This window comes from Mesoplodon bidens (assembly GCF_964165515.1).
Source record: "Mesoplodon bidens genome assembly, chromosome: 5".
Lineage (NCBI taxonomy): Eukaryota > Metazoa > Chordata > Mammalia > Artiodactyla > Ziphiidae > Mesoplodon > Mesoplodon bidens.
In genome coordinates this window covers 114,862,793-114,890,504 of record NC_138161.1, presented here as the reverse complement: position 1 = coordinate 114,890,504, position 27,712 = coordinate 114,862,793, and the positions used below count along the sequence as shown (strand labels likewise).

General features: G+C 50.3%; 1 protein-coding gene across 1 annotated transcript in view; it reads right to left on the bottom strand.

Moving 5' to 3' along the window:
- ADCY5 (adenylate cyclase 5) overlaps positions 1–27,712 on the bottom strand; it is a 154,173-nt gene that overhangs the window by 54,071 nt on the left and 72,390 nt on the right. Inside the window, exons 2-3 of the mRNA XM_081235070.1 lie at positions 12,656–12,805; positions 8,624–8,745 (exon numbers count right to left, since the gene is read on the bottom strand). Of these exons, the coding sequence (XP_081091196.1) occupies positions 8,624–8,745; positions 12,656–12,805 (272 nt within the window). The remainder of the gene's footprint in view (positions 1–8,623; positions 8,746–12,655; positions 12,806–27,712) is intronic.

Here is a 27,712-nt window from a genome sequence, read left to right as displayed (position 1 = left end):
TTCTGCTTCGTGTCTGTCACTTCTGGAGGCTGCTCTGTTTTACGAGGTTTACCCAAAGGCAGGCTGTCTGTTCTGCTGGCCAAGATCGCCTGATCTGCTCCTCGGTAATTCCGAAGGCCATTTTACAACAGCGCGGGGCCCAGACACGTGGCAAGGTACTAATTCATCGATTAGCTCCCACTTGAGAGCCTGTCTTGGCAACGTGATCAGGCCCTCGTGGTGGGTCTGCGGAAGCTGGGTAGGCCCGCTCCGGCTGTGCACTCTTCCCTAGTTGCCTGCCCTCCATCTCTCATGGTCGCCTGCATTCTGTTCCAGAGGCAGGAGCGGGCAGGCTCTTCATCCCCATTACCACAACAGGCCCTTCAGCCCTGTCACAGCTTCAGCTCAGCCTTACCATGTGCGGTTTTGGTGAAGTGCGTTTCCTCACTGTTGCTCCCTCTCACTGCCAACAGGCTCTAGGACTTAGGGAACTGCTGGCATCTGATCCCGTTTCTGTGCAGAACCCACATTCCATAGCATCTCTGAACAGCCAGGAGCTAGGGGTCTGGGCGGGCAGCAGCATGAGAACCCACCCGTCTGAACTCCTGCATTCCCTGCCTGGCACGCAGAGGGAACTTGAGAAATGCCAAGAAGCAAGCCATCTGTCCAGGTGGGCCCAGGAAGAGCAGGGGCCTGGGGAAACAGAGATCATGGGGTGGGGGCCGGGAAGGGAGCATGGCAAGGTCTCAGCCCAACTCCTGGGACTGTGGGCCCAGAGGGAGCGGAAGTTCTGGGGAAGCAGGGCAGGAAGTGCCCCGGAGGCCCCCAGTGTGTAGCTTGGGGAGGCCCAGCCACAAGCCAGGGGTCTCTTCTGGACCAAGAGGGCTGCCCCCTCAGCATCGCTCCATTTGCTTCAAGCCCTACCACCCAGAAAGCCACCCAGGTCCATACCCCTTGTAAGATAAAGGAGGGTCAGTGGGCCTCTGCCATGCCCTAGGTGAGCAACACAATCACATGTGGTCTTATAACACCTGGCTGAGAATGGGCTCCAGATGACTGGGCATTTTCTGAGGGGCAGTGGAAAACGATTAGCGGGGCATCTGAACTGGGAGCAGCCAAAGGACCATCTGAGGACACAGGCTGGGAGAGGCAAAGGGGGAAAGCCAGGGAGAGGATGCTGAACACACTGGCTGTTGGCACACATCCACGTACAGGGAGAATCTGCCCTGGGACAGCCGTGCCCTCTCCACTCCCACAGAGACGGGACACCTTCCTTCAGGAAGCAGAGGGTTCTGTGACAAGCCTGACCACCAGGACCGGCTCCAGGGGGTCTGGGATCAAGGTATGTCCTGGGATCCCCACTGCCGGCCTCAGGGCCTCCTGCAGACCCCATTCCAACGCTCCAGCGCCTACTCTTATTTCTGCCCACCAAATCCTACTCCCCCCACCCAGACAATGAAGCCTCCACAGCACTTGCAGGCTTTCTGTTTCCAGAGTCTGGCGAGAACTGGGGAAATGCTTCCTAAAGGAGAAACACTGAAGGGAGGGGAACTGCCCCAGAACCAAGCCGTAGTCGGGACCTCTCAGTGGTGAGAGGATGGGTGCTTTTTATTTTCTTCTCACGCTGCTCTTATTTTCCAATTTTTCTATAAAGAACCTACATCCTTTGTATAATAAAAATGCTAATTTTTAAAAGATGGAAAATAAATCACATTCTTCTTTTAGGCCTTCTGAAAGAAGATTCTAACCCTTCCATCTTCACAATGTCTTCTTTGACTCACCCTGCCCAGAATCAGCCTTCTTGTGTCTGAATTCTTATTAGAATCAGAATCACAAAGCACAGTTGATTCCAGTTGTTTCAAAGACAGTCTGACATGTTCAACTGGTCAGTGACCCTGTGCCCCAACTTCTCCCTCTTCTTGTTTCCCCCAGGGCCCCCCATTTTGAGTCCAGAGCGGTGCTGGCTCCATTCCCCACTGATCCCCATTCTGTGTCCCAGGACAAACTTAGGTCTGTTGTCAAGACCCAATCCCAGGCAAGGATGTGAAGAAACTGGAACCTTTGTGCACTGCTGGTGCAGAGGGAAAACCGTGAACCACTATGGAAAACAGTATGGGGCTCTTCAAAAAGTTAGAAATAGAATTACCATATGATATAGCAATTTCACTTCTAGGCATATACCTAAAAGTTTGAAAGCAGGGACTCAAGGAGATATTTATACACCCATGTTCATAGCAGCACTGTTCACAATAGCCAAGAGATGGAAGAAACCCAAGTGTCCATCTATGGATGCACAGATAAACAAAATGTGGTAAATACATACAATGGAATATTATTCAGCCTTAAAAAAGTAAGGAAAATATGATACATTCTATAACATGAGTGAACCTTGAAGACATTTAGTGAAATAAGCCAGACACAAAAGGACACATACCGTATGATCCCATTTAAATGTGGTACCTGGAAGGAGCCAAATACATAGAAAGTGGAATGGTGGTTGCCAGGGGCTGGGGGAAGTTGAGGAATGGGGAGTTAGTATTTAATGAGTAAAGAGTTTCAGTTCTGCAAGATGAAAAGACTTCTGGAGACGGATGGTGGTGATGGTTGCACAACAATGTGTCTGTTCTTAATGCCACTGAACTGTACACTTAAAATGGTTAAAATGGTACATTTTATACTATGTATATTTTACCACAACAAAAATAATTAATTAATTGATTGACGGATTGAAAGAAAAGACCCAACCTCAGTGGCTCCAGCTGGGTCGTCAGCCACGTTCCCAGAACACCAGGCTCAGCCCTACCTCACTGGTGAGGGCTGGATATTCCTTAAGGGGCAAGCATGGTGTCTTTTCCATCTACTCTGAGTCGTGTCTGGCACACAGTAGCAGCTCAATAAATGTTTGTGGAATGAATGAGAGGATAATATAAGACCACTTATATCTATAATTGATACAGGAGATGACAAGAAAAGAATACTTTTCTTAATATCAGGTTGGAGACAGGAAAGCTGCATGTTTGTGGGCCACACCTCTCGTCCATCCGCTGGCTGGGGACATGGGGAGGTAAACATTTTCAATCTCTGCCCACAGGGTGCACAATCCGCCCACGGGTATCAGAGCATCGCAGACATTGCGGGGTGGTCATTATAATTCAGAACCATGCTGTAGCTGAGCCAGACGCTGGAGTGACCTGGGGACGCAGCCAAGCCCTTGAAGGAGACAGGAGAGGAGCCTGTAACCTTAAAAGGGGGAGGTTGGGGAGAGACGGGGAAAGAAGGGAAGGGCGGGGGAAGGGCAGCCCTCCCCAGACCCTGCTACACCCACCCTGTGTAGGGCGAAGGTGTAACCTCACTCTCACCCCCGGGTCAGCAGCTCCTCTGCCAGGCCCCCAGCTCCAGCTCCACAGGGCTCCTGGGTCTCTGAGAATGAGGCTCCCATTCAAGCCAGTGAGTCAAGACTGCACCCCCCCACCCCCACCCCCACGCCCCGCCCCGGCACTCCTTCAGCAGAGGACCAGCGCCCCCTGGAGGAGGTGACCTTCTCTCCACTCCCACAGAGAGCAGAGTCTGGAATGATCCCCCCATCTGCAACCTGTAAAACCTAAGGGCTCCAGCGTACTGGCCAATCAGGTACAGGTCTTTCTCATCCAGCAGGGACCCTTGCGGAAGCAGGAAACCCTTCAGTACCCTCTCAGGACTGGCTGGGTGTTCCCTTCCTCCTGAAACCTCTGGGGTTACCTGACCTTGACTCTCACCGGGTAGCCTGCCCAGAAGCCTGCTCTGCTTCCGCAGGGCAAACAGTGTGCAGCCACCTCGTGGGCCCGGGGCTTGACACACTGCACGCTGTAGCTGCCCTACCCTTCCAGCACCCCTGCAAGAAGCCCCAGGGCCCCCCTCCTACAGACTCTGCTCCTCAGTGACTGAGAGGTGGGCTGTCTAGCACTGTATTCTGCCAGAATGCAAAGTCCATGTCGCCAGGTCACTACCCCCACTCCCCATGTGATGCATCCCCAATTTACTAATTAACCTGTTGTTTGCGTGTCCTCCCAAACAGAAGGGGAGCTTCCCCATGACAGAGACAGTGCCCCCCCCCCAATTGCCAGCACGGTCCTGCCTCTGGCTAAGTGTCTGAGAGCACAGCTGGTGATTCCCAGCGATGGAGGTAGAGGTGAAACCTCTGCTGAATGGATGAATGGAAGGACATCACCATTCCCATGTCACAGATGAGGAAACTGAGGCTTAGACTAGGTGACCTGCCCAAGTCCCCACAGCTACTAAGTGGAAGAGTGGGGTGTGAACTAGCCTGCTCAACACAGACACTCATCTTCCTCCACAATGGTGACCTCTTGGCAGGGGTAACCCGGTGGCACCTGGGTTCTGGCTGCATCAGTACCTTTACTCTGCCCCCCCATGTGGTATGTTCTCTGGGTGTCCCTGGGTGTCCCTTCCTCCAGCCCCCATCCCCCTCCCCTCAGAGCAGAGCACCAGGAGCCCCCAGCCCAGAACAGCCTCCGCTGACATGTCCTGGAGGCCCTCGTCCCAGGAGTAGGGACAGCACAGCCCTCCTCTCACCCTGGTGCTGTGGCTGCAGCAGGGCCAGATGTCTGGGGGGAGGTGAGGGTAGGCAGGAGGGCTCTCAAGTCACAGGTCTGAATCCAGCCACGGCCCCAGCCCCAACTGAGCTGTCCAGCAAGAGGGGCTGAAACATCTCCCCCTGACACATCAGACAGGAGAGGCATCTGGGGGGCTCCACGGGGGTCTTGAGGGTTCCTTGGCCTCTGGCCTGCCTCAAACCACAGCCAGTGGTGGCCCAGCACCAGAGCATCCAACAGGCCCCCCGGAATCCCGAGAACTGTATACTGTGCAGTGATCCTCCTTGGGGCCTGGGGACAATGAGGCCACGGAGAGTGATGGGCACCTGTCTGTCCCCCTTCCCCACCCAGGCCAAACTCTCTGGCCACCCATTAGTCTCTTCTCTCCCTTAGATCCAGGCCCAAACTGTCACACCTCAGAGCTGATTTATTTTTCTTGTGGCCTTGCTCTCAGTGGGGTTAGAGAAGAGCATGTCATCACCCTGTCTAAATATTACAACTCCACAGAGAATTGACGAATGTGACTCATCACCCTTCCACCCCAGATCGAGAATCCCCAGGGCTTTCTTTGCTGATAGGAGTGTGGTAATAATCATAATGATAACAGTAACAATAATAGCTGCTCCCAGTTAGTGAACACTTGTTCTGTGCCAGATATTGTGCTAAGCGCCTTCCTCATGTTATTTCATTTACTGTTTTTCTTTTTTTTTAAATAAATTTATTCATTTTATTTACTTTATTTTTGGCTGCGTTGGGTCTTCGTTGCTGCGCGTGGGCTTTCTCTAGTTGCGGTGAGTGGGGGCTACTCTTCGCTGAGAAGCACAGGCTCTAGGTGCACAGGCTTCAGTACTTGTGGCTCGCGGGTTCTAGAGCGCAGGCTCAGTAGTTGTGGCGTACGGGCTTAGTTGCTGCGTGGCATGTGGGATCTTCCCAGACCAGGGCTCGAACCTATGTCCACTGCATGGGCAGGCGGATTCTTAACCACTGCGCCACCAGGGAAGCCCTTCATTTCCTCTTTAACAAACCCTGTTAAGTAGGTACTTTTCCTATCCTATTATGCAGATGAGGAAACAGGTTCAGAGTGGCTCAATGCCTGTAACTTGCCCTGGTCACACAGCAGAGCCAGAATGACGTGAAGGGCCGCCATGCCTAGGGCCCCAGGGCTAAACACTGGACCATGAGCCAAGCCCCAAAGTGCATTTCTACACTGTGATGTCATCCCTCCACCTACTACTCAACCCCCAACCCAAGCCAAAGGTTCAGCCCAAAACTAGAGACCGGAGCAAGCAATGTGTTTCCACCAAGAGCAGCACCCGGAGGCTGATGAAACAGGGAAGGGGCCCCAGCGGGATATTTGCATATGATTGCTTGCGGCTGGCCTCTGATGTGTACCAGCCACCCCTAGTCCTGGCAATTTCAGAGCCAGAATTATGTCTGTCCCCATGAAAATGATGGCATCTTAGCTTTTCTGTCCTTTCATCTCTTTCCTGATTGCTGTTATTGATCCTGAGCACATTCTAGAACAGACATTCCTCACCCCCCATGGCTGGGGTCTGATTCTGATTCTTGCTGTGCCGATGCTCTAGCCACTCTTGTGATTCTTGTATTGACCCGAAGTCACAGCCTTTATGGGAGTGGAGGGGTGAGGGGGTGTCACCCAGAGGGTGGGCCACTGCGTAGGGCAGTCACTGCGGAAGAGGCCTGAGTCAGCCTCTCTGACCAAACCCTTTTGCTGGAGGGCTGTGGGCCCAAGAGCTAGCAACAGAGGGATGGGAAGTGAGACGAAGCCCCCCATTTGGGAGGACAGAGGGGTGAGAGGGCAAGGTACTGGACAGAGATGCAGAGGAGGCCAAACGTGGCAGATGTGCCAGCCAAGCCAGGCTGAGAACCTGTGCCTTGAATGCCAGACGGTTTCTGAGTGGTGAATTTTCTGGATTTCCTTTGTGTTCCACTTTATATTTTAGTAAATCTGCTGAAAGCTCTGCTGTGCTAAGAGCAATCGAGGAAAGCACTTTTTGTCCATGCTCTGCCTGGAACAGAGCAATGCCAGGGCCAGCGGCGTGGTGAAGACAGGACCAAGAGAGAAAACTCCAACGGGCGGAGCTCAGGGGTTTGTATGTGTTGGGACCACTTGGCGGGTCACTCCCTCCCACCTGAACTTTGGACCTCTGGGACTTGTTCTGATAAATAAGGCTGTTTCTTTACATGTCCTAAGGTGGGGCCCCCCAGATTTGAGGGGCAGCCAGCAGACAGGAAAGGCCCCGTGGCTCCTGAGTCACACACACGCAGGTGGGAAGCCAAACCTCTCTCCTCCTCTCCTCTGAGTCCCCTCTTCCCTGAGGGCTCCCCAAACCTCCTTCCTACAGAGTCACCCACAGACCCCTTCTGCTGGCGTATTAAAAAAATCTGTCAAGTAGTCAGACCAGGTAAAAACTCCAATACCAAAAAGCTTTCTGGGGGCGATTCCCTCACTTAACCAGTTATGGATCTTGGACAAGTTAATCTCTGTGCCTGTTTATTCACCTGTTAAAAGGAGATAATAATAGTACCAACCTCTTATATTTGTTGTGGGGATTAAGCGAATATACAAAAGCGCTTAGAACAGTGCTTGGGTTAAAGAAAGCTCTATACAAGCATTAACTATTGCTAGTGATTACTCCACCATGTGAGGACAGAGGCGACCATGTGAGGACAGAGGCAGGTGTGACAAGCCGAGGAGGGAAACCTCGCATCAGTACCACCTACCGAGGCCTGGACCCCACCTCCCTCTTGAGGTGAGCCCGCAGCCCCTCAGGACACCTCCTCGGCGTGGAGACTCGGCCAGGGCAGCTTTCTTCCTGAGAGTCCAAGGCTGCTGCTGGTCACACTCTCCCTGCCTGACAGTGGAGTGTGGGCGGGCGTCATGGGGGTGGGATACTCTGAAAACAGGACAAATATATTGTCCAGGTACTATTTTCTCCCAAAGGCTTCAAATCTGTCTTGGGAGTTGGATGGAGGACACACGGGCAGAATCAGCAGCGTCGGATTCCGGGACACACTGGGGGCTGGGCAGCCCTGTCCACTCTGCAAGACAACGCATGCCCTCCCCACTCCTGCTGCCATCAGCCTCATCTTGAATGTGTGTATTTGTGTGTGCGTGTGCGTGCACCCACGCACGATAATTTGCATTATTTTCTTTAACCCGAACTTGAAAATTCAGCCCAAACCTCCAAAATGTCCTCTTCACGCCAACCTCAGAGAACTCATGGGTCCTAGGAAAACTCGCCCAGGGAGGAAGCAACCCTCTCGAAGGCAAACACAGCAGCTCCTTTTCTGGGCATGTGGGAGGATGAGCAGGCTCTCCAGGAAGCCATGCTGGATGAGGGCCACTGTATTGCTTCATGCCCCCATGGTACACAGAAGCAGATTTTGCACTCTGTAGTGTACATCTGTTTGCCTGTCCCTGCTGTCAGACCTTCCGTCTAGGGAAGCCGCAGACACGCACTAAAAGGAGCGTGGGCTTCAGGGTGGGCCGACCTGGGCACACACCGCTTTACCACTCCTGGCTGAGTGACCTTGGCCGGGGGTCTTAGCCATGCTGAGCTCAATCTCTAAACAAGGGATGTTAATAAGGGTCCCCACCCTGCAGGGTTGTCAGCCTCCTGACAGGATTAGCAGTGAGGTGGATAATGCCTGGTACAGTGTCTGGCGCACACTGGCTCCGAAGGCATGCAGGCTGCTGGATGGTGGTGAAGATTGAGATGATGCTGGTGACATGTGGGTCCCAAGTCTGTACTGTCGGTCTCCCTTGTTAGGCGAGGAGTTTCCCCAAGAGCTGGTGGTGTTGCTTTCTCCTTTCTCCTCCTTGCCGCAGCCTCCCCTCCTCCCCAGCAATACTAATTCACTTAACAGACCTAGAGGGGCGGGGCTGGGGTGCCCCAGACAACACACATTCCAAAGCCACCAGACCACCCCGTTGGGCTGTGCCCTCGTGAAGGGGAGGGAAGGGACATGTCACCTCTTTGGGGGTTCAGTCTTCCCACCCTGCCTTTGCCCCCCAGCCTCACCCCTACCTCACGTTGTCATGTTTCTGGATGTAAATTTTATGGAACATCATATCCTCCTGTTTGGCATTGATGTCTGCTTTCATCTCCATGGCAACGTGACGGGGAAGGACAGACAGCAGGAGCCGCTCCTGGGGAGGGAAGCAGATGCTTTCATCACAGCTCCTCCCCCTGCCTGGCAGTCCCCTCCCCTCCCCAGGCTTCACTCCTCCCCACCTGAGCCCCCACCCACAGGGCCCTGGAAAACTTGTCAAGCTCTCCTGAAACTCATGGAGCTAACGCTTGTGAGTGCTGGGTGTGAAGTCATTCCCCAGGGCTACCTGGCCCCCATCTCCTCTGGGACAGCTCCTGGTTCTTCCACGTACATGGGGAAAAGTACTCCTGGTGAATCTGTAGTACCAGGCGCCCCTTGGGTCAGAATCCTGGGTGTCACCTGAGACTTTGGGCAAATGACTGAACTTCTCTGAGCCTCCAGTTCCTTATCTATAAATAGGGATGGGGTTGTTGGAAGGTTTAGATGAGATTCGTTCAGTCACCAAATATTCACTGAGCACCTCCCATGTTCCAGGCGTCATGCCGGGTGCCAGGAGTGATAACCGTGAACGAGAGAGGCAAAGTTCCTCCTTCACCAATTCCCAGTCTTGTGGGGCTACAGGTACTACAGGGCACTGAGCAGGGTGACCTGACGTAGGCTGGGGAGAAGCAGGGTGGTCACAGAAGGCTTCGTGGGCACCAGAGGATGACGTGTGAAGGAGGGGGCTCCATTTCGATGTAGGGGATGGTGGCCCAGGAGGATGGGAAAGCTTGCTGACTTTGAGAAACCAAGAAATTAAGACCGCTGAAGGGGAGGTTGGAGAAAAGCCAGGAGAGGGGCCAGGGCCACCCTGTGAAGTTGGGTAGGGTCACGGCAGCCCTTGATGGGGTCTGGACTTGGCCTGCTCTCTGTGTTCTCCTCCGGGGCCTGCCTGCTCCGAGAGGTCCAACCTCTACCTGCACCCTCTGTAGCCCCCTCCCCACACCAGGCGCTCTGCCAGGCTCGCTCACGAATCCTATCATCTGGAGCCTTTCCTCCTGGCTGTCTCCAGCCCTCCTCATCCTCTCTCCACTCCTTCAGCACCGGAAGCAGGGCCGCTCTCTCACGTGGCCCTAAGACTCTTCTGCTGCTCCTGCATCTGTCTAGTTCCCCTCCCTCCTCCTGGCCTCTGGGAGCAAGGTCTCCATCAGCGTCTCCTCTGCTCACACTCCCCACCCACTCCCCCGTCCGGCTGCCCGCCTTATGTCTTGCCACCAGCACCTGACATCATGCCCACGCCATGCTCACCATGCTCCCGATGGTCCTTCTTCTCAAGTTCCCTGCCTTTGTCCATGGCACCCCCGTCCTCCTGATCACGAAGGTCAAGGCCTTGCTCCTCAACTAGAATCACCATACTCAAGTACTGCTGCTAACCTACCTCAGGCTCAGCCCCGCCCCAGGAGGAGGGTCCTGGCTCCAGCTTCCAGCATCCCCTCACCACCCTGGGCCTTCTTATAGAGCCCCCGATCACTCTGCATTTCAGTGTCAATGGTCTGTTACTGGGGTCTCCCTGAGGGTGGGAACTGTGTCTTGCTCAGCTCCAGAGCTGACAGGCTTATGCTTAGGAAACTCTGGTGGACTAGTGAGGAATGGTGCTCTCTGTGGGCTGGTCTGGCCTCCCCAGACATCAGTGCACACGCTCATTAAAGGCCATTTCATATTTACTGAACTCTCAGCGAACAGCTACTGGTAATAAAAATATCAATACAAGCTAAAGGACAATTCTGTGGAAATACAGGATGACTGGGAGAAAGTGTGCTACAAATCGTTTAGATTCATGAGAGACCTTCCTACATTTATAACTAGCTCTGGGGCTGAGGGCCAGGACGAGTGGGCAGGGGCTGGCTGGGGAACAGTGCTGAGTCCCCTCATCAGGTGGCACCTAGGAGCATCCTCAGATCTAAGAGCATCCTTTTCTGCAGAGGGCAGGAGAGGCTTGACTCTGGGCCCTGGCTAGGTGAGGAGTGCCTGTCCCCTGGAAGCATGCCTCCCCTCCCCAGTACCTTGGCCTGAAACATGGTATGGCAAACATATTTTCTCCCCCAAATCCCTGTGGATTTTCTGGAATGTCCAGCCTGGCCAGGGTCAGTGCAAGTAAACTGTGAGGCACCGTAAATGCTAATTTTTTTTTTTTTTTTTTTTTTTTTTTTTTTTTGCGGTACACGGGCCTCTCACTGTCGTGGCCTCTCCCGTTGCAGAGCACAGGCTCCGGACGCGCAGGCTCAGCGGCCGTGGCTCACGGGTCTAGTCGCTCCGCGGCATGTGGGATCTTCCCGGACTGGGGCACGAACCCATGTCCCCTGCATCAGCAGGCAGACTCTCAACCACTGCGCCACCAGGGAAGCCCTGTAACTGCTAATTTTACTGGAGAAGGAACAGGACCCAGGAGTGAGGGGGGACATTCCCTAATCCAGAAGGGGAAGGAAGGTATCCTGATCTCACGTGAGAGATGCTGGGGTCTGGAACAGGGATGAGAGGGGGGCTTTAGAGGCAGGTAGGAACTTGGGGGTGAGCAGGGTGCAGAGAGGTGAGGTAAGCTTGTCAAGAAGAGACAGTGGGAAGACTCAGGGACACCCCTGGGAACAGGTTTCATTCAAGAGGCTGGACCTGGAGCCCAGATGGGGCCAAGAGAGCACACGGGAAGGCCAGGCCTCAGACCGGACAGCCTGAGCTGGGGACTTAGCCAGGCACAGCGGCCGGGCGTGGGACTGGAGGGGAAGCAGGGGCAGATGGTGACTGGGGGAGGGCCTGGAGAGGCTCAGCAGAGCTCTCCCCCCTGCTCAGCCATCTGGATGTCACCAGCCGTGGGCTGAATCCAGACAGAGGCAGAGAGGCCCTCACACTGTGGCAAACTTTATGCTCGTGGGGTGTTCACAGCGCACACGCCGTGCTGGGCAGGAGGGCACAGATGACTACTGCCATCCAGGCCTCCGGCTCCCTGTCCTCACGATCGAAGGCAGACCTCTGTGTTTACACCTGTCGTCGGCCGACACAGTGTGCAGCACAGAAGAGGGCTCCTCCTCCAGTGTTCGTGCAGGGTTTGGCGAGACACGAACCTAAGAAGAGAGGGAGGCCCCTCCGCTTTGGAGTAACCTTATCTCTGAGAGCCGGGACGAGTCCAAGTCCAGTGGGAGCCCCAGCACCCTGCTGACCTGCCCACTCTCCCCCTGGGGTCTCCCTCCGGGCCTGCTGTCTGGGAGCCATGCACAGTCTCAGAGATCCCAACTTCCATCTGGTTCACACACAGGAGAAGACACAGTGGTGAGCCAGCCAGACCTGAACCCCAAACAGGACACCCCCAGGATGCCAGGCAGGGAACCCTGACAAGTCCTCAGTCCCTGCCCCGCCTTAGCCAGAGGAGTACACAGGGGCAGGTCCCTCTGCCCAGGGCTCACGGGGAGAAGCCCGCGAGTCTGTGAGCTGCATGAATGGCCTGCCTCCTGGCCCAGGAGTCCCCTGAGGGTGAGGTTTAGGGTGAGACACAGTCGTCTTCCTTTCTCTGAACTAACCAAACCCCAGAGATCATCACAGAGGAAGTGCCTAGTGAGGGTGTCACAGGGGCTGACAGCTTGGTCTCCTCTCCTCCTCCCTCCCCCCTTGCCTGGCGGGCACCTTAATCCCAGGAGGGAACACTGACGCTCTCACCACCCCAACTCATCAGCCCCGGGGGAGAGGTGGAGGGCTGCTTCCTGCCGCCCGAGCTGCTTGGTTTGCTTGCAAACCCCGGGGAGACTGAGGACGCAACAGGCAAGGGCAGGGCTAGAGCTGGTGCTCCAGAGCCTCCCCTAGAGCATTCCCACAGAGCCAGGAACGCTGGGCTCCCTCCAGGGGAAACGTTCCCCATAGGCTGGGCACCACCCCAGGGAGGCGGGGCTGGACAGCTGCCCTGAGCACAGCTGGTGGGCAGGCAGCAGCTCAGCCGAGGCAGGCTCCCTGCCAGCTGTGCAGGGCAGGAGGGCCTCACTCACCTGCTGCTGGTTCTCCCGCTGCGAATGCAGCCGAGCCTGGATGCACTCCCGGGTCTCCTGGAAGGCCTGTCTCTGGGAGACCTCAGCCGGGTAGTGGGTGCAGACGCCCACGATGTTGGTGCAGGAGAAAATGAGGACATTGGAGACGAGCTGCAGAGGGAGAGATGAGGACACAGAGCTCAGGCCTGGAGCAGGCACCAGGTACTGGAGCCTCAGCCACGACCCTCCCAGTCCCAGAGCTCGGAGCCCCCAGGCCCCACGGTAGCAAACGCACACCTAGCTGCCCGCAAACAAATGCCAAGGGAACCCACCCACAGCCAACTGCTGGGAGTAGCCAAGTGTCATCAGTCAGGCTCTCTGATGTCCTCAGAGCCTAAAGCTTGGCTGGCCTATGATAGAATATGGCCCTAAGGATGCTGAGTCACTGAATACTCATACTGGCCATGTCCACAGTACCAAAGGCTAAAAGGTTAGGTGTCTTGGGGATGCTGTGACAGAGCTGTGTGTGTTGGTGGCGGCAAGGGCACTGCAGGGAAGGTTCCTTGAGGGGGACAGGGTTTCATTGTTTGAAAGTGCGACAGGGTCCACATAGGACAAAGGGCTGCTCTTCCACAGAGAGGCCTTAGCTGGCTCTTCCCCAGGAATCAGCTCCAAGAAGCAAATACTTGCTGATACCCAGCACTGTGTGAAGTCCTCTGGGGACTGAGGGAAGGATGAGGTCCCTGGCCGGCAGGGATCAGTGTCCACACAGGTCTCATCTCCTTCTCTGCACCAGCACCAGGGCCTCCTGGCGACCCCACCAGCACACCTGCTGGCAAGCACCCACCATTACCCCCACTCCTCACGGGTGCCCTCCTCTGTGTTGACAGAGATGTGTGTGGAGAAAGACCACTGTCCCTCGGGTCAGAGACAAGGCTGGAATTCTTTTGAAAGCAATACTTACTGAAAAGCTAAGGGAAAACACAACTCAACCCACAAAAACAGGGTTGACATAGCACATTCCAGGTCCTGGCAAAGGTACTGTTTGGTCAGAACTTCTCTTGGCAGGTACAGCTCCTGGGGTATCTGGGTAAACAGATCCTGGTCCTGCCCTTGCCTCAGGCCATACCGGACAGAAGCCACACAAAGAGGCTCAGCTTTCTAGGCCTCAATCACTCCCTCCAAACATTTAGCTCTTAGTCCCAACTGCAGAAGGGGAGCCCAGGCCGACCCCTGCACCTTCCACTGTGGCTCCTCCAGCCCCCAGGAGCCCTGCATTGGTCTCTAGTCCACTTGTCTATTTGGATCCCCAAAGGGCCTCCCTCTGGGACTTCAGCTGCCTGGCAGTGACTCTTCCACACTCTTCTTCCAGGGTGTCTCTGGACCTAGAAGTCCTGTCCTTGGCTCTGCTCTGCATTCTACCTGAAGGCCTTCCCCGGCCCAGCTCTGAGGTGGCCCTGACCTCCACCCAGACTCTCAGGCCCAGAGCCATGTGGGCTCCATACCGGATGTGGTGCCATCTTTCCCTGGAGACATCCTATACCATGTCTGTCCCAGTCCATGCACAGAAAGAGACTTTTCCTCTCCCATCTCGGTCTTGCTCTCTCCTCGGCTACACAAAAAATTCTGGTTTTCTGGCTGAAGGACACTGTGGGCTCCCCTCAAGCACCTCCTGGCTCCCCTCCAGATGCCTCCCTGAGGAGCCTTCAGGGAAGAGGCAAACTCAGATTAGCAGCTCCACAGCTCCACCAACTCAGCGGCTCACTCCCAGCCCCCCACCCCAACCTCAGCCACCCCCGAATCCTACCACTGTCATCTTATGTAAACGCACTGCAGAGAAAAACCCAACCCATTTATCACAAGCAAAGAAGACCCCTGCTCTACAGGAGCTTACAGTCCAGTTGAGGAGATAAGCGGTCAAGACTGACAGAGAACCAGCAACAGGAAGCAGAAACTGACTCATGCCAAGCAAGAGGGAGCGGAAGAGAGCACAGAGTGAGGAGAGACCCCTGGGCAGGCCCGGGCTCCCTGGGCCTACGGTTAGGGGCATGTTTGCCGAGGCTGGCAGACATAAGAAAGGGCGTCCCTGGAGAGAGCATGCAGGAAGCTCAGGCTTGCGGGGTACTCAGCGTCCTTGAGTAAATAACCCAGAGCTCTCTAATCCTGAGGGTAAGTCCACAGAGAGGAGCTGGAGCTGGAAAGGCAGACTGGAGCCAGAATGAAGAGGCATCTGAATGTTAGGCTGAGAAGTCCTGGCACAATCCTACAACAGGAGCCACGAACACTGCTGAAGCAAAGAATGGCAGGATGAGCACACGGCTTCAGAAAGATCCATCAGGGGCAAGAGTAATGCAGGGAGTCGAGAGATGGGTCAGGAGGCTACCACAGAAGCCCAAAGTATGAGGGAACAAACACATGAGGCTGGGGGCTGTCAAGGCAGAGCTGACTCAGAAAGAAGAGCCCCCAAGAGCAGGGAAGAAATAGACTGCAGCCTGCAGTAGGAAGCAATGCAATGACTGTGAAAGGAGACCCCAAGGACACGCCTCCTGGATGTCGCTGGGGACCACTGAGAGAGGGCTAAGGAGAGAGAATGAGATGAGGAGGTGGAGGATGAAGATGCAGACTACAGGGAATTCTGAAGAATGTTCTCTTTACGGGATATCTCTTGAAAGGTGAGAGGAAGGTGCCAGACGATAACAAAAGGAGTGAGGAGAAACTGGAAAGGAGAATATGAGGAGTTGCTCTCAGACAGAATAATGCAGCATGATAATGCAACATGGCCAACTGGGGTTTATCCCAGGAATGGAAGGCTGTTTCAACATCAAAAATCAATGTAATTCACCATATTAACAGACTAAATAGAAAACCATATGGTTATTTCAATAGTTACTGAAGAAGTATTTGACAAAACTTAACATCTATGCAAGATTTTTAGTTTAATTTAATTTTTTTATTTTTTTGGCCACACTGTGCAGCATTGGGATCTTAGTTCCCCCACCAGGGATCGAACCAGTGTCCCCTGCACTGGAAACATGGAGTCTTAACCGCTGGACTACCAGGGAAGTCCCTATACAAGATTTTTTTTTAAACTCCTAACAAATTAGGAAGAGAAGGGAAATTCCTCAATCTGATCAATGGCATATACAAAAACCTATAGCTAACATCACACTTAATGGTGAAAGACTGAATGTTTTCCCCTAAGATCAGGAACAAAGAGAGACTGTCCTCTCTCATCTCGTGTATTCAACATCATATTGGAGGTCCTAGGCCATGCAATAAGATAAGAGAAAAAAATAAAATGCATACAGATTGGAAAGGAAGAAATAAAACTGTCTATGTTTGCAGATGACATGTTTGTCTGTGTAGAAAATCCCAAAGAATCTCCAAAACAGCTACCAGAATTAATAAGCAAGTTTAGAAATACAAAGATACATGATCACAGGAAACAAGGTCAATATACAAAAAAGCAACTGTATTTCTACAGGCAAGCAACAATCAGAAGTGATTTTTTTTTTTTTTTCGGTATGTGGGCCTCTCACTGTTGTGGCCTCTCCTGTTGCGGAGCACAGGCTCCGGACGCGCAGGCTCAGTGGCCATGGCTCACGGGCCCAGCCGCCCCGCGGCGTGTGGGATCTTCCCGGACCGGGGCACGAACCTGCGTCCCCTACATCGGCAGGCAGCCTCTCAACCACTGCGCCACCAGAGAAGCCCAGAAGTGAAATTTTTTTGAAGTGCCATTTATATATTACCAAAACTATGAAATATTTATCCATAAATCTAACAAAATATTGCAAACCTGTTCACTGAAAACTATAAAACACTGATGAAAGAAATTTTAAAAGACCTAAATAAATGGAGAGACATACCATGTGCATGTATTGGAAAACTCAGTATTGTTCAGATGTCAATTCTCCCCAAACTGATGTACAGATGCAACATAATCATAATCAAAACCCAACCAGGGTTTTTAAAAAGAAATTGACAAGCTGACTCTAAAATTTATATGGAAAAGCAAAACAACTAGCATAGCCAAAACAATTATTTTTTCTTTTATTTATTATTATTTTTTTTTGCGGTACGCGGGCCTCTCACTGTTGTGGCCTCTCCCATTGCGGAGCACAGGCTCCGGACACGCAGGCGCAGCGGCCATGGCTCACGGGCCCAGCCGCTCCGCGGCATGTGGGATCTTCCCGGACCGGGGCACGAACCCGTGTCCCCTGCATCGGCAGGCAGAGTCTCAACCACTGCGTCACCAGGGAAGCCCCCAAAACGATTTTGAAGAAGATGAACCAAGTTGGAAGACTCACACTACTCAATTTTAAGACTGACTATAAAACTACAGTAATTAATCTAGCACAGTACTGGCCTAAGGATAGAAATATAGATCAATGGAATAGAATTGAGAGTCCAGAAATAAACCCTTACATTTATGGTTTGCTGATTTTTAACAAGAGTACCAAGAGAATTCAATGGGAAAACAATAGTCTTTTTAGCAAATGATACTGAGATAACTTCATATCCACATGCAAAAAAATGAAGTTGTACCTCATAACTCATACCATATACAAAACTAACTCAAAGTGGATCAGAGACCTAAACATGAGAGCTACAGTTATAAAACTCTTAGAAGAAAATATAGGAATAAATCTTCATGACCTAGGATTAGGCAATGATTTCTTAGACATTACACCAAAAGCACAAATGATAAAAGATTAAAAAAGAGATAAATTGCCCTTCATCAAATTTAAGAAGTCCTGTGTTTCTAAAGGAATCATCAAGAAAGTGAAAAGACAAACCACAGAATGGGAGAAAATATCTGCAAATCATTTATCACACCTTTATTTTTGACAAATATACAAAGGCAACTAAATGGAGAAAGGAAAATCTTCTCAACAAACGGTGCCAGAATAATTGGATACCCATATGATTAACTCAAGATATACAAAAATTTACTCAGAACAGTTCATAGGCCTAAATGTAAAACCTAAAACTATTAAACTTCCAGAAGAAAACACAAGACTTTGGGTTAGGCAAAGATTTCTTATATACCACAGCAAAACATGATCCATAAAAGAAAAGAAATGGGGCTTCCCTGGTGGCGCAGTGGTTGAGAGTCCGCCTGCCGATGCAGGGGACGCGGGTTTGTGCCCTGGTCTGGGAAGGTCCCACATGCCGCGGAGCGGCTGGGCCCGTGAGCCATGGCCGCTGGGCCTGAGCGTCCGGAGCCTGTGCTCCACAACAGGAGAGGCCACAACAGTGAGAGGCCCCCGTACAGCAAAAAAAAAAAAAAAGAAAAGAAATGATAAATTGATAAATCAGACTCATCGAAATTAAGAACATTTGCCTTCAAAAGACACTGTTAAGAAAATGAGGGCTTCCCTGGTGGCGCAGTGGTTGAGAGTCCGCCTGCCGATGCAGGGGACACGGGTTAGTGCCCCGGTCCGGGAAGATCCCACATGCCGCGGAGCGGCTGGGCCCGTGAGCCACGGCCGCTGAGCCTGCGCGTCCAGAGCCTGTGCTCCGCAACGGGAGAGGCCACAACAGTGAGAGGCCCACATACCGCAAAAAAATAAAAAATAAAAAATAAAAAAAAATAAGAAAACCAACAACCCACTTTTTAAAAGAGCAAAATATTTAAGTAGACAATTCGCCAAAGAAGATATAAGGATAACAAATAAGCACAGAGAAAGATGCTCAAAATCGTTAGCCATTGGGGAAATGCAAATTAAAAAAAAACAATGAGATACTACTAAACACTATTAGAATGGTTAAAATAAAATAGAAAACGAAAAGAAAAGAAGAAAGAACTGCCAACACTGGTACAGGTAAGAGTGTGTAGCAACTGGAACTCTCATACCTTGCTAGTAGGAATGAAAAATGGTACAGCCACCTTGGGAAACATTCTGGCATTTCTCATACTTATGCCTGCCCTGTGACCAGCAACCTCACTCCTGGGTATCTGTCCAAATCAAATGAAAAGTTATGTTCACACAAAAATCTGTGCAGGAATGTTTATGGACTACTACCCATCTATAAAATGGAACAATCTAGTGATAACACACAACATGAATGAGTCTTAAATGCATTATGCTGAGTGAAAGAAGCCACACTCAAAAGGCTACATACTACATGATTCCATTTATATGGCATTTTGGAAAAGATAAAACTGCAGGGACTGAAAACAGATCAGTGGTTGCCGGGAGGCAGGGGGAGAGGTTGGCTAAAAGGGGCAGCAGGAGGAAATCTTTCAGGGTGATGGAGCTGTTCCACATCATGATTGTGCTGGTAGTTACACATCTATATGCCTTTGCCAAAGCCACAGAACTGTACACCAGAGAAGCTGAATTCTACTGTATGTAAGTTATACTTTAATAAAGGAAGGACAGGACTAAGGTCCAGGAGGGACTAGCAGAGAGAATATGAAGAGCCGGCTGGACGGGGAAAGGGCAGCCTTTCCTCTCTCTGAGGCCAGAAAGAGGGACCAGACTCTATTCTGAGACATGATCTCCGAAGTAATTATCAAGTGGCTGATGCTGTATCTCAGTACTAATCCTCCTGACCTCTCCTGCCGTAACCTTACTCCTCCTGCAGCCAGAAGGCCAATAGCAACAGACGGTGCAAATCCAGGTAAAATGATGCGCTGTAACCCAATAGGGTCCAAATGGCTTGGCTAAGCTTAGCATGCCTCAGTGTTCCTCTCTCCCATTCACTAAACACACAGTGGGGTGAGGAGGAAGAGAGTGCTGGGTATGAGAGAGGGGTCTTGAGCAAGGCCCCATTGGGAAGGGTGATTTCAGCAAATTGGACCTGAGAGTGAAAAAGAGATTAACACATCAAACACACACACACACACCACACACACTCACACACACACACAGGCCACCCATCAAAAACGCAGGAATCTGTGTGCCAGGTCTTAATAGATGCTAAGGCCACTGTGCAGGCACTAAGGTTATGAATGGAGAGGAAACGTCAGTAAAATCTGATGGCATTCTGCTTACAGCCTTCCAGGAAGGAGTTTGTAGCTTAAAAATGATCTCACACCTCAGGCACAAGGGTCTAAATGCTGACCAGCTTTCTTCTCTACTAAAAATAATTATCAAATATTGAGCCCCTTCATATGTCCTTATGTAAAATACTTAATCAGTAAATAATAGCAGGTATCATTCGCAAGCAGTAAGCAAGGCCTAATTAAGGGTTTGTTGGTTTTCCTTGTGCCAGCCTCACAGGACATGTCCAACCAATGGAAGATGCGCGTGTGTGTGCATGCGTGCGTGCGTGTGTATGTGTGTGAAGGGATACCTACATTACACCAGGTGGAGTAACAGGGACACCTGACAATACAGCAAACCTCAGCCCTGGCAGTGGCCTCAGCATTTGCTTTTAAAACCAGGCCTACATATGGTTTGGGTCTGGGAGGTCCCAGGAGCACAGCAGGAGAAACCCCTGTGAGTGGGGAATGTTTGGAATGCTGGTCCCCTAGTGGAAACCCAGGGGATACGCCTAGGCATAGGTCCAACCCCGCTGGCACTTCTAAAAGCCCAGCACCTCAGAAACCCAAGCTTTGGCTGTCTGTAGGCTGCAGGCTTGATTAGGCCACTAGTGAAGTGAGAGTCGGCAGCGTGTGCAGTGTCTCCACGGCGAAGGTTGGAAGGACTCCCGGCAGCTTGCCTTGGGCACTGCCATCCGTGCTGCCTCTTCTCTCTGGGTTTTCAGGGGGGACCCAAGGGCCTGCTGCCAACCAGTCCTGAGAAAGGCACAAGGCAAAGAGGAATGAGGAATGAACGGTTTGGGATAGAAGGAAGGAAGTTGGGGGAGACGTCCTCACAATCTGCTATTTTGCATAAATTCTGTTCTGGACGAGCCAGCTTGCCCTTGCAAGTTGGTTCACAGGGTGGATCTGGTGGTGGTGGTAGGAGATGGGGAATCAGAATTCCCCAGGAAGCCAGATTTGGTGACTGGGGAGAGGGGGCAAGATGTTCAGTTACATTTGAGTTTCAGATAAACAACATTTTTTTTCCCTAGGATAAGTATGTCCCATGCAATATTGGGGACATATACGACAAAATTATTTGTTTATCTGAAATTCAAGTTTAACCGAGCGACTGTATTTTCACTGGCAACGCTAACAGGGAGCCCTTTCAAACCTGCCCTCCCCCAGCTGACACCACCCCCCTTGGCTGAGGCCCAGCACACTAAGCGTGACCCAGCCTCCACTCCGCCCCACTTCCTCTTCCAGATCCTCTTCCACTCTCAGTGGCTCCTGCACAGATAGACTACAGTAATTCCTCTTCACATCAGGGCCCGAAATCACCCCACTTAAGTGCAAGTCAAAGCTGAGATCTAACTTTCCAAATCCACCCACCTGGACCCAGGGCGGCCTAGACAAACTCAGGGCCCTGGGAGCTGAGGACCAGCTCTCCAGTATTCTACAGCTGTGACCTGGGACTCCAGCCTTAAAGACAGGCAGAACGCTTTCTGTTCTAGTCCTTTTTCTGTTTACAAACACACAAAACTAGCAACCAAATGAGTCCCAAATAAAAGGAGCTGACAGGCAGGACAAGGGTTCCTTCTGCCTGTCCCAGAGTTCATTCATCCTGCGTGGTGCTGGTGGCAAGCTTGGGGGACCTCGGTGGAATCCCATTATGATGTAAAATAAATCAAGGAAGGATAATCTTAACTTATATACCGAGAAGGCATATCAGCAGGGTTTCTTGAATACTGTACCATGCTCGATTAGGTGCTAAATGGCTTTTTAAAAATATTACATATTTGAACTTTTTTTCATCATAGTGATGCCTCTTTTAAAATTTTTCCTTTACAGAGAATAAAGATTGCTATACATTTTTTTGTGATCAAAGCCACATTATCTCTGCCTGAGGGTTTCTGTGATGAGGTCCTCTTTCATAGAGGTGGCTGGTCCATCTCAATGGCTCTGGACAAACAAGACCAGGGTCTCCGCTCACTTCATTCCTGCTAGGATTCTGCCCAGGTGGCACCCCTCCTCCTCTCCATTCCAGCCAGGATCTAGCTGCTCGGTGCTTGTCAATCTCTCCTGCACTGGAATCCTCTATGCAACTATCCTCTACGTCAGTGATCCTCATATTCCCTTGTATCATGACACTTTCCTGCTCAAAAGCCCACCAGTAAAATAAAGCCCACACTCCTGTGCTGGTATTAAGATTCTACAAGTCTCATCGTGGGCCACGTTCCCCTTCTCCTCACTACCCCAACCATATGGGCTACTCACTGCCTCTGGAAATACCAATCTACAATATGATTCTAAAAGTACAATGTTTGGGACTTCCCTGGTGGCGCAGTGGTTAAGAATCTGCCTGCCAATGCAGGGGGCAAGGGTTCGATCCCTGGTCTGGGAAGATCCCACATGCTGCGGAGCAACTAGGCCCACGTGCTGCAATTAATGTAGCCCGCATGCTCTAGGGCCCGCAAGCTGCAATTACTGAGCCTGAGTGCTGCAACTACTGAAGCCCCCGCCTAGAGCTCGTGCTCCACAACAAGAGAGGCCACCGCAATGAGAAGACCGTGCACCGCAACGAATAGTAGCCCCCTCTCGTCACAACTATAGAAAGTCCGTGCACAGCAATGAAGGCCCAACGCAGCCAAAAATAAATAAAATTCTTTAAAAATAATAAATAAATAAAGTGTGCAATTCAATGGTTTAAAAAAAGTAATCTATAAAAGCACGATGTTTATTTAATACAATTTTACTATTACTAAAAACAAATCAATAATTAGCATCTGCTTAATCCATGTTTAGGAAAGACAACATAGACAAAAATAGGAAAAAAGACAAGTATCTAGGAATGATGGGGGTCAGCAATTTACAGCCTTCAAAACACCTTCACAGGTAATATTTCATTGTATCCTCATTGCATCCTTCTAAGATAAGCAAGTTGGGTGGCATCACCCCCTCCTGCTGATGCGGGAACTAAGGCTCGAGGCAGGAGCCTCAAAGGCAGTCACACAGCAAGGTGGCGGCAGAGCTCAATCAGATTCTCATTCCGAGTTCAGAGCTTCTCCTGCTCTACCGCACAAAGCTGTTATTTATCCCAACTTAATTTAGGTCACTTTTGTTTTATTCTATTTAATAAAGAAACACTCGACTTTCTTTCACCCTCGTCCTAAGTGCCCCAGGCCCTCTTCATAGATCCTGGTCACATAAAATGCTGCTGATTAGGGCCCTCCTCCCAGCTGCTGCCTCCAGCCCAGCTCTCTCCCAGGAACTCGCCACTGCGGGTGAGAAAGGCCCATTGCCTGTCTTGTGAGGCCAAGCCTTACCCTCGTAGAGTGTCCTTTAATTATGTTTTCAGTGAGATACAATTCATATACCATAGAATTCATCCATTCAGTAGCTTTTTTTTTTTTTTTTTTTTTTTTGCGGTATGTGGGCCTCTCACTGTTGTGGCCTCTCCCGTTGCGGAGCACAGGCTCCGGACGCGCAGGCTCAGCGGCCGTGGCTCATGGGCCCAGCCGCTCCGCGGCATGTGGGATCTTCCCGGACCGGGGCACGAACCCGTGTCCCCTGCATCGGCAGGCGGACTCTCAACCACTGCGCCACCAGGGAAGCCCAATTCGGTAGCTTTTAATGCAATCTCAAGGTTGTGCAACCCTCACCACTAACTCCAGAACATTATTAACATCGCCCAAAGAAATCCCACGCCCATTAATCCTCGCTTATTTCCCCCCCGCAGCCCCACCCCCAGCTCCGTCAACTACTAATTTACTTTCTGTCTTGATGGACTTGCCTGTTCTAGACATTTCATATAAATGGTATCATGTAATAGCCTCCCGTGTCTAGCTCTTTTCACTTAGCGTAATATTTTCAAGATTCATCTCTGTTTAGCATGTATCAGTACTTCATCCCTTTTTATGGCCAAATAACATTCCATAGTACAGATATACCACATTTTGTTTATTCATCCATCAGTTATAGACATTTGGGTTGTAGCTACTTTTTGACTGTTATGAATAATGTTGCTATGAACATTCATGTACAGCTTCTTTCAGAGACGTCTGTTTTCAATTCTCTTGGGTATATGCCTAGGAGTGGAACTGCTAGATGTTATGGATTGAATGTTTGTGTACTCTTCCCCTAAATGCGTATGTTAAAATCCTGACCCCCAGTGTGATGGTATTAGGAGGTGGGGCTTTGGGAAGACGATTAGGTATGAGGGTGGAGCACTGATGAGTGGGATTAGCACCCTTACAAAAGAGATCTCATAGAGTTTTCTAATCTCTTCCACTAAGTGAGTACACAGTGAAAAACTATGAACCAGGAAGTGGGCTCTCACCAGACCCACATCTGTTGGTGACTCGAACTTGATTTCCCAGCCTCCAGAATGTGAGAACTAAATGTTGTGTAAGCCACCCAGGCTATGGTATTTTGTTATAGCAAACTGGATGGACTAAGACGCTGGTCACACGGTAACTCTATGTTAAACATTTTGAGGAACTGCCCAAGTGTTTTCCAAAGTGGCTGCACCTTTTATATTCCAACCAGCAGTGGCTGAGGGTTCTGACTCTCCACAATCCTCCCCAACACTTGTGTTCTCTGTCTTTTTTATTACAGCCATCCTAGTGGGAGTGAGGTGGTATCTCATTGTGATTTTGATTCCCTTAAAATTTAAAGCAAATAGTGACAATAACATGTAAGGTAGTCTACTCTGTAACTTAAACAGCTGTGCCTTTAGAGAGAAATGGCCGCACTGTACACTTTATTTTTGTCATCTTTGGTCACTTATTCCTAGGAAGACCCCAGACCTTGTGTACACAGCCAGAGAAAAACAACAGCTTTCATATAATAGTACTTATTTGAACAGGACATCCTCTTAATTCATTCAAAAAGCATCGACTAAGCATCCAGTGCACAGCACCATACTGGGGCACTGGGGAACCTTGACCCCGGCCACCCAGCTCCTGCCCTCCAGGACTCCAGGTCTGGTGGTGAAGGAAGGCATATGCACAGAAGCAGCTGAGAGGACACCAACTCTGCAGGCCTTGCAGTGTCGCTAAGCCCAAGTTAGTTCCACAAACACTCAACAAATACGGCAGAGGAGATAATACTCTTACTATATGAAGTGGTTTATAAATTAACAAGGAATAAGTAAAATTTAACAGAAAAATGGATAACGTAGATGAAGAAGCTTTTCAAAGAAGTAAAATTACACATGACTTATAAACATATGATATGAAAAATGTGAACCTCACCAGTAAGCAAAGAAATACAAATGAAAACAATATTTTGCCTATTAAACTAGCAAAGCTTTTTTTTCATGGTAATAATGATGGCAAGAATGCAATAGAAAAGGCACCACACCATCAGTGGGCACAACCCTTCTGGAAAGCGATCTGGCCACGTGTATGAAGAACCTTAAAAATGTTTATACTCTGACCTAGATTCAGTCTCCTCTCAGGAATCTGTGCTACAGAAACTCAGTAGCTTGGGCAGGGCTTTATATCCAAGGAGAATTAGAAAACTTAAAAATGGGGAACAGATAAATGTTGAACAACTAGAGGATAGTTAAATAAATTATGGTGCTTCAATACCCTGGAATATGTCAAGGCCTTTCAAATGTTTTATTTGAAGAAGATTCAACATCATGGGGAAGTCTGCAAAATATAATGTCAAGTGGGGTAAAAAGAGAATACAGAATTGCATATTCAGCATGATCCCAATCTAAAAATATATGTATGTTAACAGTGGTAGACTGTCTCTAGGTGGTAGCATTATAAGTATTTTTACCTTTTTCTTTAGACCACTGAATACTTTCCTACTTTTCTACCATACGTATGAATCTTAAAAGAGAAAAATGATGAATTTATTTCAAAAAGAGGAAAATCTTACATGCTTTTACTCTGAATATGGCAGGCTGAAGGAACTTCTTATCTAAATTGAAGAGATCAGAATTCAAATGTCTACAAAACCAGCCAGAATAAGTCAAATGGGAAAAGAGATTTGAACAAGAAAAAGAAGTCCCGTCTGGGCAGTGGGGACCAAAAAGGCTAGAAGTGTCTGGGGATGGAACCTACAGCGTGGGCAGCATCCAGGCAGCCAGCATGACAGGGGAGGGGTGTCCAGGTGGCAGAAACAACCTGAATAAAGGGGTGGAGGGAGACAGGTGCAAGGCTGCTTGGGGAATGCGAGGAAGTCAACGCTGCCTGGGACAGAGCCAGCAAGGGGAACTGGCCAGAGACAGGGTGGGGCTCATTGCTGGATCACGAAGGACATCCATGTCAGGTAAGAAGCTGGCACATGACCCAGGAAGCAGTAAAACCTCTTGGTGGCTGCATTTCCCAAAATAAAAAGTATATTAATTTTTCAACTTATAAAATGCGCTTTCATTAGAGAAAATTTCAAAATCATAGAAACAAATCAATTTACCCCCCAAAGACAACCAGTGCTGTCTGGTTCCTTCCTTCCTTCCCTCCTTCCTCTCTAATCTACTCACATTTTTTTGTTTTTGCTTTTGTGAAGCTAGGATCTTACTGTTTCTATGATTTCGTATCCTGCTTTTTTCACTCAATGCTATAGCATAAGCAAGTTCCCCTGTTATTACAACTTCTAATGCTGCAGGCTTTCAACAGGGAAATATGATCAGAGATGCGCTTCAGAAAGATTAATTGGACAGCTGGGAAAGAGGTAGTCAAGTCAAGAGGAAGGTGCTCGAGATGGAGAAACCAAAAGGAGAGGTGGAGAAATGGCACAGATGAGAAAGGCCAGGGCCTGAGGGGGGCTAGGGGCCTGCAAAGGGAAGAGGGAGCCATGTTGGGAGGTCCCAAGCAAGACATTTGCCAGAAGTGGCTCTCCAGGGGAAGGGAAGTTTCCATGGTGAGTGGAATGAGTGAGAGTGTCACGAAAGCTAAATGGAAGAGAGAGATTAAAGGAAGAGTTGGAGGGCCAACCAAGTCAAGTCTGTGGAAGAGGCTGACAAGGTACTATGAATCAAAAGTTGTTAGGGCGTCCCACAGGTGACCGCTGAGGGAGACTGGGTAGAAGAGGGGTCCAGACTGCAACGGATTAAGTCATAGGGTCTGTGAAGGTGACTCTTTCTTAGGATGCTTGAGAGGGAGCGTGGAATGAAGGGAAAGGTGGGAGAACCAGATTTATCCAAAGGCAGAGGCAGGGGAGGACTACAGGGGCAAAGGAGGACAGAAGTCTATTGAGCTGCAGGACAGCACTGTCCACAATGGCAGCCGCCAGCTGCACGCAGCTATGAGCACTTGAAATGTGAACAGTCTGAACTGCGGTGTGCTGTAAGTGTAAATACACATCAGAGTTTGAAATAATTTTTAATTACTTGTTTAAATGATATACTAGAGATACTGGGTGAAGTAAAAATACACTATTAAAATTAATTTCACCCGTTAAAAATTTTTTTAATTAATTAATTATTTGCTGCGTTGGGTCTTCGTTGCTGTGCGCAGGCTTCCTCTAGTTGCAGCAAGCAGGGGCTACTCTTCGTTTGCGACGCGCGGGCTTCTCACTGCAGTGGCTTCTCTTGTTGCGGAGCACGGGCTCTAGGCACACAGGCTTCAGTAGTTGTGGCACATGGGCTCAGTAGTTGTGGCTTGCGGACTCTAGAGTGCAGGCTCAGTAGTTGTGATGCACGGGCTTATTTGCTCCGCGGCATGTGGGATCTTCCCGGATCAGGGCTTGAACCCGTGTCCCCTGCACTGGCAAGCGGATTCTTAAACACTGCGCCACCAGGGAAGTCTAAATTTCACCCATTTTAAGAAACTTTTTTGGCTACAGGAAAAGTTAAAATTATGTATGTAGCTCTCTATATTTCTGTTAGACAGCACAGCTGTAGAACAAAGGGGAGGCAAAGCAAGAGGGACTGGGAACACGGTAGACATGGGACACACCACAAGCTGATTTGCACATTATCAAACTGCTGTTTTTGAAAACCTGACACTCGGTGAATTGACCTGAGCCCCACCTTTGGGCCACAGAGGGACTGGCCTCCCTCCCTGCCCTTTAGGGGGTCATTTTCCAAAGACTCAGATTCTTTCATCTACTAGGCTCAGAGCAGACTTCAGATAGTGTGCCCCAAGACA